Consider the following 14641-nt stretch of genomic DNA (forward strand, 5'->3'; position numbering starts at 1 on the left):
TTTATGTAGGAAGGACACTGGCCAAGGGCAACAAAAATCTAATAAAAAAAAATGCCCACTGAAATGCCAGTTCCATAAAAGGGTCAAAGCAGTGGTCAAAAATTGATGAATAAGTGTCTTGAAACCTCCCTCTTGAAGGAATTCAAGTCATAGGAAGGTGGAAATACAGAAGCAGGCAGGGAGTTCCAGAGTTTACCAGAGAAAGGGATGAATGATTGAGAATACTGGTTAACTCTTGTGTTAGAGAGGTGGACAGAATAGGGGTGAGAGAAATAAGAAAGTCTTGTGCAGCGAGGCCGCGGTAGGAGGGGAGGCATGCAGTTAGCAAGATCATAAGAGCAGTTAGCATGAAAATAGCGGTAGAAGACAGCTAGATATGCAACATTGCGGCGGTGAGAGAGAGGCTGAAGACAGTCAGTTAGAGGAGAGGAGTTGATGAGACGAAAAGCTTTTGATTCCACCCTGTCTAGAAGAGCAGTATGAGTGGAACCCCCCAGACATGTGAAACATACTCCATACATGGACGGATAAGGCCCTTGTACAGAGTTAGCAGCTGGGGGGGTGAGAAAAACTGGCGGAGACGTCTCAGAACACCTAACTTCATAGAAGCTGTTTTAGCTAGAGATGAGATGTGAAGTTTCCAGTTCAAATTACAAGTAAAGGACAGACCGAGGATGTTCAGTGTAGAAGAGGGGGACAGTCGAGTGTCATTGAAGAAGAGGGGATAGTTGTCTGGAAGGTTGTGTCGAATTGATAAATGGAGGAATTGAGTTTTTGAGGCATTGAACAATACCAAGTTTGTTCTGTCCCAATCGGAAATTTTAGAAAGATCTGAAGTCAAGCGTTCTGTGGCTTCCCTGCGTGATATGTTTATCACCTGAAGGGTTGGACGTCTATGAAAAGACGTGGAAAAGTGCAGGGTGGTATCATCAGCGTAGGAGTGGATAGGACAAGAAGTTTGGTTTAGAAGATCATTAATGAATAATAAGAAGAGAGTGGGTGACAGGACAGAACCCTGAGGAACACCACTGTTAATGGATTTAGAAGAACAGTGACCGTCTACCACAACAGCAATAGAACGGTCAGAAAGGAAACTTGAGATGAAGTTACAGAGAGAAGGATAGAAACCGTAGGAGGGTAGTTTGGAAACCAAAGCTTTGTGCCTGACTGTATCAAAAGCTTTTGATATGTCCAAGGCAACAGCAAAAGTTTCACCAAAATCTCTAAAACAGGATCACCAAGACTCAGTAAGGAAAGCCAGAAGATCACCAGTAGAGCGTCCTTGACGGAACCCATACTGGCGATCAGATAGAAAGTTGTGAAGTGATAGATGTTTAAGAATCTTCCTGTTGAGGATAGATTGAAAAACTTTAGATAGGCAGGAAATTAAAGCAATAGGACGGTAGTTTGAGGGATTAGAACGGTCACCCTTTTTAGGAACAGGTTGAATGTAGGTAAACTTCCAGCAAGAAGGAAAGGTAGATGTTGACAGACAGAGCTGAAAGAGTTTGACTAGGCAAGGTGCAAGCACGGAGGCACAGTTTCGGAGAACAATAGAAGGGACCCCATCAGGTCCATAAGCCTTCCGAGGGTTTAGGCCAGCGAGGGCATGGAAAACATCATTGCGAAGAATTTTAATAGGTGGCATGAAGTAGTCAGAGGGTGGAGGAGAGGGAGGAACAAGCCCAGAATCGTCCAAGGTAGAGTTTTTACCAAAGGTTTGAGCAAAGAGTTCAGCTTTAGAAATAGATGTGATAGCAGTGGTGCCATCTGGTTGAAGTAGAGGAGGGAAAGAAGAAGAAGCAAAGTTATTGGAGATATTTTTGGCTAGATGCCAGAAATCACGAGGGGAGTTAGATCTTGAAAGGTTTTGACATTTTCTGTTAATGAAGGAGTTTTTGGCTAGTTGGAGAACAGACTTGGCATGGTTCCGGGCAGAAATATAAAGTGCATGAGATTCTGGTGATGGAAGGCTTAAGTACCTTTTGTGGGCCACCTCTCTATCATGTATAGCACGAGAACAAGCTGTGTTAAACCAAGGTTTAGAAGGTTTAGGACGAGAAAAAGAGTGAGGAATGTACGCCTCCATGCCAGACACTATCACCTCTGTTATGCGCTCAGCACACAAAGACGGGTCTCTGACACGGAAGCAGTAGTCAATTGCTGTTACCTGTATATTTTTCCTCACTGACACATACAAAAATTTAATCTGTCTTTTCCTAACTGTTTCCTGTAGGGCTTTGACTGTGTAGATTATACACAAAAAATGATCACTTAATGCTCTGTGGCTCCGCTGGAGTATATAGCGAGCTGAGAAGGGAAGAAGGCAGGCAAGGCGTGTGGTTCCCGCAACGCACAACTTAGACATTAATTTCTTGCAAAATAGAGTAAAATACAGCATACGTGCATAGAATATTTTTTATTTAGAATTACTTGAACAATCCTGAAGTATGTACCTCAACTCACAGGATGCTCTGTATAGGTCTCTCCCTCTTAAAAAGGCCATTCAGGTGAGAACAAAGATCATTCATAATCTTCTAAACCATTGTTAAGGTAGCATGAATTAACCTTTTTCAATCTAGACAATCTCTCAGCATATGAAAGCTCACCCGACCTTGGCAGGAAGGTAAACAGAGCCTTCACTATTCTTAATACTAAGATTAACATCTTAGTGAAAGAAACAAATCTCTAATTTTTCTTTAGAAATATGCATATGACATTCTTTCAGTAATCCTGAAATAGATACAGCTTCACAAAACAATAATCTTGAGTACAGTAACATGTTATATAACATTGTTTCCCTTATGATGAAAAAAAAAAGTATTGCTTGCATGTATTTTATGCACTGTGTTTCTCAGCAAAGCATGTGATACAGAGGTTAGGTAGAATGTTCAAACTGAGTTATGTGCAGTTGTGGTTTTGTTAATGTAAGTTTTCATTCCAGGCTTTATGTGGAGTTGTGGTTGCAGAAAATTAATGTCCCAAAGCTGTAATTGTTGGCTTGCATTTTGGATTGCATTGCTCACTGCTGTTGATGGGAAAGGGATGAGGTAGGAATGAAACCCAGTTGCTGGTAACAATGTTTACTTCCCAACTGTTACAAAACATTCATTAAAGTAACATACACTTAACACGATACTGTATGTAAATATGACCACCGCTAGACAACAGGCCTTTAATGATGTCATCAGACCAAGTTAACTTTACCAATATCCTTTCATCTGCTGTTTATTTTCTAGAGACCACTCATGACCAAATGAACTGTGCGTGTGTGTGTTTGTGTGTGTGTTATGTAAAATGTTGCTATGTAAAGGTGCAGTGGATATAATATGGGCAGGGAAACCATGAGTTGCAGCTGCGTCTAGGTCATGAGAGTGAGTCATTGTCATTGTCATCATTATTGGGTATTATTACTGTTAAGATTATTATTATTATTAATATTATTATTATTATTATTATTGTTATTATTATTATTATTATTATTAACGGCAAATATATAAACTTGTCATTGAATACAAAACTGGAACCATTACTGTCAACAACAGAAAAAAAGATACTAAATTCTTTTTGCACAACCAGATGCAACCTGCTTGACAAATACTAAAACTGAATTTTGACTTGAAAGATCTCTTCAACTAGTTTTTGTTATATTTTTGTTGATGGCACAACTACTATCTGAAATAAAGAAAACAGGTGTGTAGTTTATCATACACAATAATAGTTACAGTGAGTGAACAAATGTCAATGACATACAAATTTGTCAAAGTATATAATCCTTAAGCAACAAAAGAAATATGTGAAAATTAAAAGCCTCCTTTATATCATTCATTTAAGCTAAGGCATAGCTTTTAGAGTCACCTCTTTTTATTCATGCATCCATTGATAATACATGACGAGCCTTATCTTCCCTAGGGTAGTGGTAGGGGGCGAGGGAAGGCACATGACCCGGAGAGAAATGGTCGATGTGGCAGACTGAAGCCTCCCTGATCTTGAGCCTCTGAGGAGAGTGCCATCCTAACCTTAAACTTTCTCTCCATAGAGGAAAATACTGATCAGAAATATACTCACCTTTTTTTTTGCTCCATTCTGTAGATGTGCCATCTCCCTGAATTTTATGTAGTTAATTTAAAATATTGTATTTTGTGTATAATACAGAGTAATTTGTAAGACACCAAAAGCTACATTATAAAAAGTGAGAGCTTGGCAGAAAGGAGTGTGGGGCAGAGAGGAGCATGGAAGGAAGTTATGGGAAAAAATTAATAAGATGAGGGAGGAAGTTTAGGTTGACCTCAGTAATTCCATACTGATGGACAATTATATGAAGTCATAGCATAGCTTTCCCCAAGGGGCTCCAGAGGGCATCTGTCTGCGCACCAACCTGGGCCTCAATGGCCAGGCCAGGTGGCAGTGACTTCAGAATTTACCTCTGAATTGGGGTGAGGGGTTTGAGTGCCCTATCTCGCCCCATCCCATCCAGGGTTCTTGTTGCCCGCCTTGTGGTCATTTTCTTTACATGTTGAGTATAATACTAAAACTAACAGGCCATTCTCCTTTTTTTTGTTTGTTTCGTGAACTGCAGGTCACAAACTGACGCTTCAAGGCAATTGAAATTTGTTTGAATATTCACCTGTCATGAATGAAGGCTTTTATTCTACTATGGAATGATGTGAATGTGAAGTTAGGGGTGTTCAGGAGTAAGTACATTTTATAGTCAGTATATTTAGTAGTTATTTGTTCCTAACAGTAAGTAACACTTTAGTATATTATACACAATATATGACCTTGTGTGTATATCTGCCTACAAGCATTTATAGCACTGAACTAGTTTTTTGCATACTTGAAACAGTTTTGGTTGTGCATGTTTCTGACAGGTATTCGCGAAACAAAAATGAAGAAAAGGAAAAAGAAGAACGGCCCTGAGAGAGGATATCAGCTGTTGTTGCCGCTGCAACATACAGTGACTACCGGGATCACTAAGAGAAAGACTGAGTTGTCCTACGTTGGTCGTCCTAGCGGGCACGAGACGACAGTGTGTGTGGGGCAGCCGGTTCCTGCTTGAGGGAGGTGCCAGAGGCTCCACCACAGACAAAGAGGTAAAAACAAATTTCGATCATATATTTCTAAGTCTATATGAAAAAGTCTGAACGCATTAACGACGTTCAACTTTGTATGAAAAGTTTCTCTAAGACTCAGGATCGTCAAGACTGCTGAGACACTGGTCAGTTCACCATTTACAAAGGTTCGCTAATTGTGCACCATTTAGATAGTCATATCAGAACTACCTCGTACTGGAGAACTACCGATACCCCATGGAGTTATTGTCATTATGCCTTAACACTCACATTTGAAGTTGTTCAATCCGAATTCCAAATCAACATAGATGCTACAGCTAAGCGCAACCTAATTAGCTGCACAGACCCAGGTGATGCACGGCGGCCGGCGCTCACGCAGTCGGCAGCAGATCAGGTTCACCTCTAAGACAAAGACATGAGTAATGATATGTACCTAATTTCTAAAGTTATCCTTTAAACAACCAACAAAGCCATGTCTTCACAGATCACTTGAGAGATTTGTACACAAAACGAAGGCAATCTTCGGCGATCTTTATTACATCATCTTCAGTCCTCAACATGCATAGGCCTCCACATGGCCTGAAGTCTGACAAAACATTACGAGACTGTGAGCACTTGAGCGGTGGGGGAGGGGGAGAGGCATCCAGCAAGAAGTCATGAACGGCTGCGAGGATAGTGTCCAATGACAAGACAATTATGTCTTCCTATTAGCGAACTCTTGCTCGCCTGCATGACCTTTGCTGCAGGAGAGGACATCAAGGGTCACCTAAATTACTACAGATTTCTACATTTCAGTATTTTTTAGTCATGGTTACTCCTACGGGGACCACACGTTTATATCTTACCGCTATGCTCCTTAAGCACATCTAGCTTACCTTTGGCACAGAGACACCCTCCCTACACTCTGTGGATCTGGTGTGGCACTGTGGCCAGCACTGATATTTTCCAGCAAGAGTTCTTCCCTCTTTACACAAAATATTTACCGCCCAACACTTGACCCTGATATGTATTTCTGAACTGACTCTGCACAAAGCTGAGTGAACAAAAACTACAAGGAAGTCCCCACACTTCTCACATGTGTCCAGCACTACTTGCACGGGATCCGATTGTCAATTTGCTCCCGAGGAGAGTCTAGTGGAGTTGCGCTATGCACCCTGAGGGTGAGCAACCACCGGCAGATCCTCCAGTGGGTCCTCCCCTGCTTGCCTCACACTGCCTGCCAGGTGAGGGAGGGGACCAGTGCAGGCCAAATACGATGTCACATGAATGAAACTGATTAGATTCTTTCTGGGTTTGGTGGAAGAGGCACTAGAATCTTTCCATTGTTTACAGACATGATGTCACCACCGAACTCGTAGCCTCGCCGCCAGAGGTCCTCGGGTGAGTCCGGGCTAGGGTCTTCGTTGATGCTTTAAGGAAACGTACGAAACAGAGCTCTACTGTAACATGTCTTTTTTTAAACTTTGATTTACAAGAGAATCTTTGTAAAGATTCATATGAAAAGAAGCTATTCTATTTTATCATTTACTAGTGGTTCCAAGTGACAAAATTTACCCTAAAGTTCACATCACAGCATTTGAATGATTGCTCGCATCTGGTGGCTACCATGGTGGTTCAGCGGCCTGTAGCCGCAACAAATATTGTCACTAAGAAACAAAGGTTGTAAATATTACACGTAAAAAATACAGCAAAAAAAAAACTTGACTAAATGTCTTCCAAGTGTTCTAAATGAGTTACATTTGCACTGATGCTATAGAAAAATACATAAACCTTACCATATCTCAGTACCTGTTTGTCGCTATAGGAAGAGTCGTCGTGGAAATGACAAAGTGACCACAAAACTGCCCACTGTTATGCACTGCTTATCTAACTTATGTTTAATAGATAATTCTAAAGACTAGAGTAACAGACTAGACCACACCATAACCAGGGCAACATACCTCACCATCCCAGGGTGCAAGGCCTCACCACTAGCTATGAATGACATCCCACTGAAACTACAGCATGACGCCCCTTGCTACCTTAGGGCACAATGGTCACTGCTACTGGGGTTTGAGGCTGCCTTGACACTACCTATGACAGCTACTCTAGGGGGGAGCATTGCCTCGCCACCAGCTGCATGATGCTCCTTATCTGGTTACAATTGCCTCTGAGATTAATGCTTTGGGATGTCTTGGTATACTGTCACCAACTGTTACATCTGCATGATTTTCCTATATTGTGTTGGCTACAAGCAGTATTTATTTCAGCTTGAGTATTTCCAGGGGCAGAGAAGATAATTGCTTAATATTTCAAGTGACCTTATATCCAATTCACATACCAGTGAAAGGTTAAACCTCAAAGTCATTCCAGGTTATGTATATGCCACTGCATCCAGTGCATGATAGTTTGGTGAGATATGCATTTTGTTTTGTGTTGACTGGTAACTACAGATATGTCCGGTGAAAGATGGGAAGATAATGCCTCATGATGATAGCAGTGGCTGTGATGGTGGTGGTTGTTATAATGCTCCTGGTTGTTGGTGGTGAGGCCATCTGTTCATCCCCTGCCAGACACACTGATGCCCTTCAAACACCCTAAACCTATTCATTGTTATTTTCGTTTTCCTCTGAAGGAGTGACAATGTAGAATGGAAAAACACTTTGATTACATGGAACTACAGCACAGAGAATAAAAAAAGAGTCTATGTCGGGGAGTAAGTAGTACACAGACCAACAGAGTCAGAGGTGGAGTCCACAAAGGTGTGAAAGAGGCGAACTATTGCTTCTTCTTCGGCGAATGTGTCTCATCAATCCACAAGGCTCGAGATGTGTGTCAGTTTTGTTCTGGGGGGGCAGAGGGAGAGAGTCACCACCACACCCAAGGTTCTCCTGACATCTGTGGTGGGAGTGGGCATGGGTGAGTGTGGATGGGTAGCCAGGGCTGGGAAATGGGAGTGGTTGGGAGATGAGGAGCAAAGAATCGCTGAGAGGTGAGAGGCAAATGTGGGGGATGTTGTGGTGAGGTTGTGAGGATGGGAGAAGGATATGGTAGTAAGGTGTGGTGGGGTGTGGTGGTGGGGAGCTGGTGCTGGGAGAGGGGTTGTGGGTCAGGGGTTCACTGCACCATTCCCGTCTCTCTCTCCCCCTCTCCCTGATCCATCTCAGACTGAGGAAGGATTGGGGAAGAATTCATCATCTCACTGCTTCCCTCACCCTCCTCCTCCCCTCCAACGCCATTCTGAAATATGAAAAGTCATTCTACACCTATATGTTATGAATGACACAGGTTTAAGTAAGTACCTATTATAAGGTACATGATGGTTATTCTCTAATTTATCAGTCAAAAAACATATAACTTAATTTTAGATATTCAACATCCCAGTAAAGCAGTGCTGCCTAAAATGCCAGAGAGAGAGAGAGAGAGAGAGAGAGAGAGAGAGAGAGAGAGAGAGAGAGAGAGAGAGAGAGAGAGAGAGAGAGAGAGAGAGAGAGAGAGAGAGAGAGAGAGAGAGAGAGAGAGAGAGAGAAACAGTTTGGCACTTCTTGCTGAAACTGTAGTTCTGAAGCAAAGAAACTACTTATTGTTTGGAAGTAAAGAAAGTACTTGCTGGGACCAAATTACTATGTCAAAAGTGCTCTGCTACTTGAAGTATGATTTTTGCCAATAACTTTTGACAAGGACAGAATTATTTAAAGTCTGGTATTTTTCTAAATGTCATCATCATCCATTATAAAGACTTTTTGAATGTTACCTATTTTATCCCCTAATTTGATATCATTTCTATGAAAAGTAAAACATACTTGCATAACCTGAATGTTCTTAGTATGTAGATGCAGATTTTGTGAGTGAACTTACATAAGTAACATTAGAGAAGCCAGTGTTTTGATATGAATTTTCCTCCTTTCCTCACCTCTTTGGGCAGTGTGGAGAGGCCTTCTTCCTCCTCCTTGATTCCAGCTGACGCCTCACCACTCGCCTCACCCCCATTACTTTCACTGGTGGCATCTGTTGTAAGGTCATTGCCAGCTGCACTGTCCTCAGCAGCAATGCTTGAACTGCCATCCTGGAGGATGGGACAAAATGTCATGATTTCAACAAAATTATAACTCAAATTAACAATGAGATAATGTGTCAGTTTCCTTGAAAGTCATTAAGTATTTCTCTTGTGATGCCACTTAGATCTTACAAAGATTTATGAATGTTAATCCTTATGCTTAAACAAAACAAACTTGAAGTTATTTGGTGATATTTGTAAATGACAATAAAAATATGTATGAACAGAGAAAGAAGCAAAATGTTTTGGAATATCCTAATCCTTCTCTCACCTGGGAAGCATCCTTGGAGCCCAGCTGGTAAATGTTGACCATATGAGCTGCCTGAGCGTGCACCATCAGATCCCAGGCAGAGGCAAAGTTCTCCTTGCAGAGTGCACAGAGAAGTAGGGCACTCTCTTCTGTACCTGAAACATTGAGATAATCAATGCCTTCCTAAGCCATTGATCCATAAGGTATCCTAAGGAAGAAAATTAAAAGGTTATCCAAACCTTTTAATTTTCTTCTTATAATAAATGGTGGTTGGCTGTAGACTGCTTAAAATAGATCTGAGCACGAGGAGTAAAGGTTAAATCTCAAATAGGTAAGTTCAATTAATTTCAGTACTCACAAACTAACAATTCAACCCTTACAATTCCCACCACAGTGATTGTGTGGTTGTTAGCTAGTTGTGTGAACGAGTGAATGAGCGAGACTTGTGTGAGGCATGAGACGTGTATGAGTGAACGAGCTAGGCTTCAGTCATAAGTGTTAAGTTGAAGTGCGCGGCCTGGCGCCGGGAGATCACCTACCTCCAGCCTTCTGTTCACACCTTCTGTGAATAAACACCTGCACTGTTACCTGCGTTTCCTGTGCCCCTGCTGGTCAAGAGTCGAACATGGCGCAGTGAGTAGGATCAGGACAAGGCTGCAGTGGGTACGGCGCAGAATGGAGAAGCAGTTGGAGGCGCTGGCTGCCCTGCTAGCGCGACAGTCGGAGCAGAGTCAGGCTCTGCTAGCGCGACAGTCGGAGCAGAGTCAGGCTCGCGAGGAGCGTTTAACCCAGCTGCTGGAGAGAGTGGGGACACAAGCTCCCAGTCGCACCACGGCGAGCAATGAAGGCGAAACCACAGCCCGCAGCACGTCTACCCAGGGCGCGAGGTTCCCGACGTCCGCCACCATCATTCCTCACTTAACGGCGTCAGCATCTTTACGTGAGTTCGACACGTGGCGCCATAAGTTTGAAGGATACGTAACCCTCGCCAGGATAGACTGTCTCTCCCTGGCTGAGCAGAGGGCGGCACTCGCTGCTGTCCTAGACGACGAGTGGACCCGTACACTTCGCTACGGGATAAGCTTACCGAGAGACGCGGAGTTAAGAACCATCCTCGATGCAATGTGTGAGTACCTGCGAAGCCAGCGCAACATCATCATGGATAGAAGAGACTTCTACTCCCGCGTGCAAGAAACGCAAGAAGGTTTTGACGACTTTTTATGTGCTGTTAAGGAAATCGCCAATTTCTGTGACTTTTGCGACCAGTGCATAAACCATCAGCTGCGTGACAGAATTGTCGTTGGGACACGAGACGAAGTGGCTCTGAAACGCATGCTGGAAAACAAGAAACTCACCCTTGAAAACGCCATAGATATTTGCAGAGCATCAGAGAGCGCTAACCAGTGTAGTGCAGTACTAAGGGGCGGCTCTCACTCTTCGAGCCATGGTGTGAACGCTGTCTCGAACTACAGGAAGGGCAGTTTCGGGGGCTCAAGCCCCACGGGCTGTTATCGTTGTGGCAAAGATTGTCGCAGTGACAAAAGGGGATGCCAGGCAATAGATAAAGTGTGTCGTAACTGCGGGAAAAGAGGGCATTTTGCGAGTGTATGTCAGCAGACAGTGAGGAAACGACGAGGAGCTTCGAGGAGTTCCTCAACTGTCTCTCCTCATCGCGGTGCAGGCCCGAGGCGGGGAGCCAGTGCCAGTGCATACCAGCTCTTATCAGGCGTATACACAAAGACGGTGACGGCACGACCTGCGCCCCAGGTGCTCATTACCGCCACACATCCCGCTGGAAGAGACAAGATTACGTGGACTCCTGACTCTGGGGCCGAAACGACCGTTATTGGCCTCGACACGGCAACACTCCTTGGAATCCCGCCCTCCAGCTTGGCGCCCGCTGATGGTGATGGACTTTATGCTGCCGGTAATCACCCCCTCACCTGTGTAGGAACTTTCTCGTCGCACTTGCAACTGGGCGACAGGGAAGCTGAGACTGTTGTGAGCGTGGTGAAGGAGGTGAAGGGGGCGCTGCTTAGCTGGTACGATTCCATCGCTCTCGGAATCCTCCCCGAAGATTTTCCGGCTCAAATCCGACCGCTACGCAGGGAAGAACAGCACACCGGCAACAGCTCCATCAAGTACCCGACCGCCTCGCAGCCACCTCTATCTACGCCCACAGAAGTGATCAGCTGGCCTCATTCCTACGACCCAACGCCACAGCAGCGTGCGGGGCACGCTGCTGCTGTGATCAAGGCCTTTCCCAGCGTCTTCGAAGCAAAGGAAGGTTTACGTGCAATGGCTGGTGGATCCATGGCCATCGAGTTGACAGACGACGCTCGACCCTTCGCCGTAACAGCATCTCGTACAATCCCTTACAATTGGCGTGAAGAAATTAAGAGCCAGTTGGAAGAGCTGCTTAACAAGGGAATCATCGAGAGTGTGGACTACCCTACGGCATGGTGCCACCCCATCGTGCCTGTCCCAAAAAAGACATCTGGTGTAAGGCTGTGTGTTGACCTGACACGACTCAACCGTTACGTGAAGAGGCCCGTGTATCCAGTGCGCTCACCTCATGACGCCATCGCCTCGATCGGGACCGGAGCAGTTTGGTTCACCACTCTTGATGCCAAGATGGGGTATTTTCAAGTCCCCATTAGAGAAGAAGACCAGGATTTAACCTGCTTCATAACACCTTGGGGTCGGTACAAGTTTCGGCGAGCGGTTATGGGTCTCGTCTCGTCTGGAGACGAGTATAACCGTCGAGGAGACCAAGCTCTCGGCGACATACCTAACACCATCAAGATCGTGGACGACATCCTGGCCTATGACTCCACCTACAGTGCGCACTTAGCCCATGTCATTCAGATTGTGCGGCGGTGTGACCAGCACGGCATCACTCTCAACCCACAGAAGTTTACATTCGCGGAAAGAGTGGTAGATTACTGTGGTTACTCTGTTTCTGGACAAGGCTACACGACAGACTCAAAGAAAGTTAAGGCAATCTCTGACTTCCCACGACCACAGCACATCACCGACTTACGATCATTCATGGGTCTTACAAACCAGCTTGGAAGCTTTTCTCCTGCTGTGGCTGCAGCTGCACAACCCCTCAGAGATCTCTTACGCCCGAAGAACAGTTGGTGCTGGTCTCCTAACCATGAAGAGGCGTTTGAGAAGGTGAAACAGTGTCTCGTCAGCCCACCTGTCTTGGCATACTTCGACCCATCATTACCAACGATGCTACAGACTGACGCCTCAAGGATGCACGGATTTGGATTCGTTCTCCTGCAGAAGCACAGTGACCAGTGGAAGATGGTGCAATGCGGGTCAAGATTTGTTACAGACACAGAGAGCCGCTATGCAGTAATAGAGTTGGAAATGGCTGCAATCGTCTGGGCAGTCAGGAAATGTGGCACCTACCTGAAAGGACTCCCTCACTTCGATCTAGTGCTCGACCACCGCCCGCTGATACCTCTCCTCAATAGCAAGTTGTTGGGAGAAATAGAGAACCTGCGGCTGCAGCGCATGAGGGAGAAGCTTGCTCAGTATTCTTTCACAGCAAGCTGGCAAAAGGGATCGACACACTGTGTGCCCGACGCCCTCTCACGTGCTCCAGTACAGGACCCAGTGGAGGAAGAGGATGCTGCTACTTCTGGTGACCTCGACCCTCTCCACTCAGCGGTCATCTCAGCATTATCTGCCACCAATGAGGACGGCGTCCGCTTAGCACCACTCCAGGATCAGACTGTGGAAATGGTACGTGCCGCAGCAGCAAGAGACGGGGAGTACTGCTTGCTCAAGAACGTCATCATCGAGGGCTTCCCTGATCATTGCCACGACCTCGATCACCGCTTGCGTACGTACTGGCCGGTGCGCAGTCTGCTGGCCGTAGACGACGACCTGGTGGTTTACGGGCCGAGGCTTCTTATTCCTCACAGCCTCCGCCGAGAAACACTAGAGCGACTCCATGACAGTCATCAGGGGATGGAGCGCACCAAGCGACGGGCCCGACAAACGGTGTACTGGCCTGGTATGGACAGAGACGTTGAGAACGTCGTTTCTGGATGCTCACTATGCCGTCCACTCCTACCAAGCCAAGCCAACGAACCTCTCTGGCAGGACACGGACACACCCAGCAGGGTGTTTGAGTCAGTTTCTGCAGACTACTTCCACGCAGCAGGCCGTACATACCTCGTGTATGTAGATCGCTTGTCTGGGTGGCCTCACGTGTCTGCATGCTCACGTCCAGCATCGGCTGATCAGCTCGTTCGTGTCCTTCGGGGTGTGTTCGCCGACACGGGCGTGCCTGTTCTCCTGAGGACTGACGGTGGACCGCAGTTCACTTCTTCATCGGTACGGCGCTTCCTGGCTCGATGGGGGGTGGAGCATCGTGTATCTTCACCTCATTATCCACGCTCCAATGGTCACGCCGAGGCAGCGGTCAAGTCCGTGAAGAAGCTGATCCTCACGACCACACAGCAGGGACACCTGGACGAGGATGCGTTCGCTCGCGGGTTGCTGGAACTGCGCAACACTCCGAGGGCGGAAGGGCGATCACCAGCACAAGTCCTCTTCGGTCATCCTATGAGGTCCTGTGTCCCGGCTCATCATCGCTCATACGCTCAGCAGTGGCAGCGCGCTGCTGATGAGTGCGACGCCAAGGCAGAGCGACTGAGGAAGAAAGCGAAACTTCGCCACGACGCGTCCGCCCGTACTCTTCCTCTCCTGCACCTCGGTGGCCACGTCGACGTTCAAGATCACACGACAGGCCTCTGGGATCGCCTGGGTGTCATCGTGGCTGTTGGGCGAAGGAGAGACTACCTCATCAAGATGGGCAGCGGTCGCGTGATGTGGCGTAATAGAAGACACCTACGCCCACACAGACCTCTTGCTCCCCTTCCTGTCGAGCAGCACACCGCTCATGGCGGTGCAGCGCTTCAGCATCAGGGTCACGAGGAACACCACCATCCCGGCAGCCCGGAGCATCAGGGTAACGGGGTACACCGTGGCCGAGAGCAACCAGAGCGTCGAAGCAGCCGACAGCGTAGGGAGCCGAGACGACTGCAGGTGCGGTGGCACCGTAGCACCTACGATTAGTCGTACGTGTTCATTGTACGCTGTGTTTGTTTTGTGTATATGTACCGTGTTTTCTGTACTTCAATCATTGTAACTTTGTTTCATGTGTTACGGTAGCCATAACAAAGATAAGGAATCTTCCTTATGTCTCGGGGGAGGTGTGTGGTTGTTAGCTAGTTGTGTGAACGAGTGAATGAGCGAGAC

General features: G+C 46.1%; 1 protein-coding gene across 22 annotated transcripts in view; it reads right to left on the reverse strand.

Moving 5' to 3' along the window:
• Positions 1 to 3067: 3067 nt before the first annotated feature.
• The window catches only part of LOC135114692 (heterogeneous nuclear ribonucleoprotein C-like), a 337990-nt gene continuing 326416 nt past the window's right edge, over positions 3068 to 14641 (reverse strand). For 20 of the 22 annotated variants that reach the window (XM_064030595.1, XM_064030598.1, XM_064030591.1 and 17 more), the window contains 3 exons: positions 9380 to 9513; positions 8965 to 9117; positions 3068 to 8291 (listed from right to left, as the gene is read on the reverse strand). In XM_064030595.1, the coding sequence (XP_063886665.1) occupies positions 8169 to 8291; positions 8965 to 9117; positions 9380 to 9513 (410 nt within the window). In that variant the 3' untranslated portion in view covers positions 3068 to 8168. The remainder of the gene's footprint in view (positions 8292 to 8964; positions 9118 to 9379; positions 9514 to 14641) is intronic. The other 2 variants (XM_064030592.1, XM_064030601.1) reach the window with 1 other exon arrangement.

This window comes from Scylla paramamosain, chromosome 28 (genome assembly GCF_035594125.1).
Source record: "Scylla paramamosain isolate STU-SP2022 chromosome 28, ASM3559412v1, whole genome shotgun sequence".
Lineage (NCBI taxonomy): Eukaryota > Metazoa > Arthropoda > Malacostraca > Decapoda > Portunidae > Scylla > Scylla paramamosain.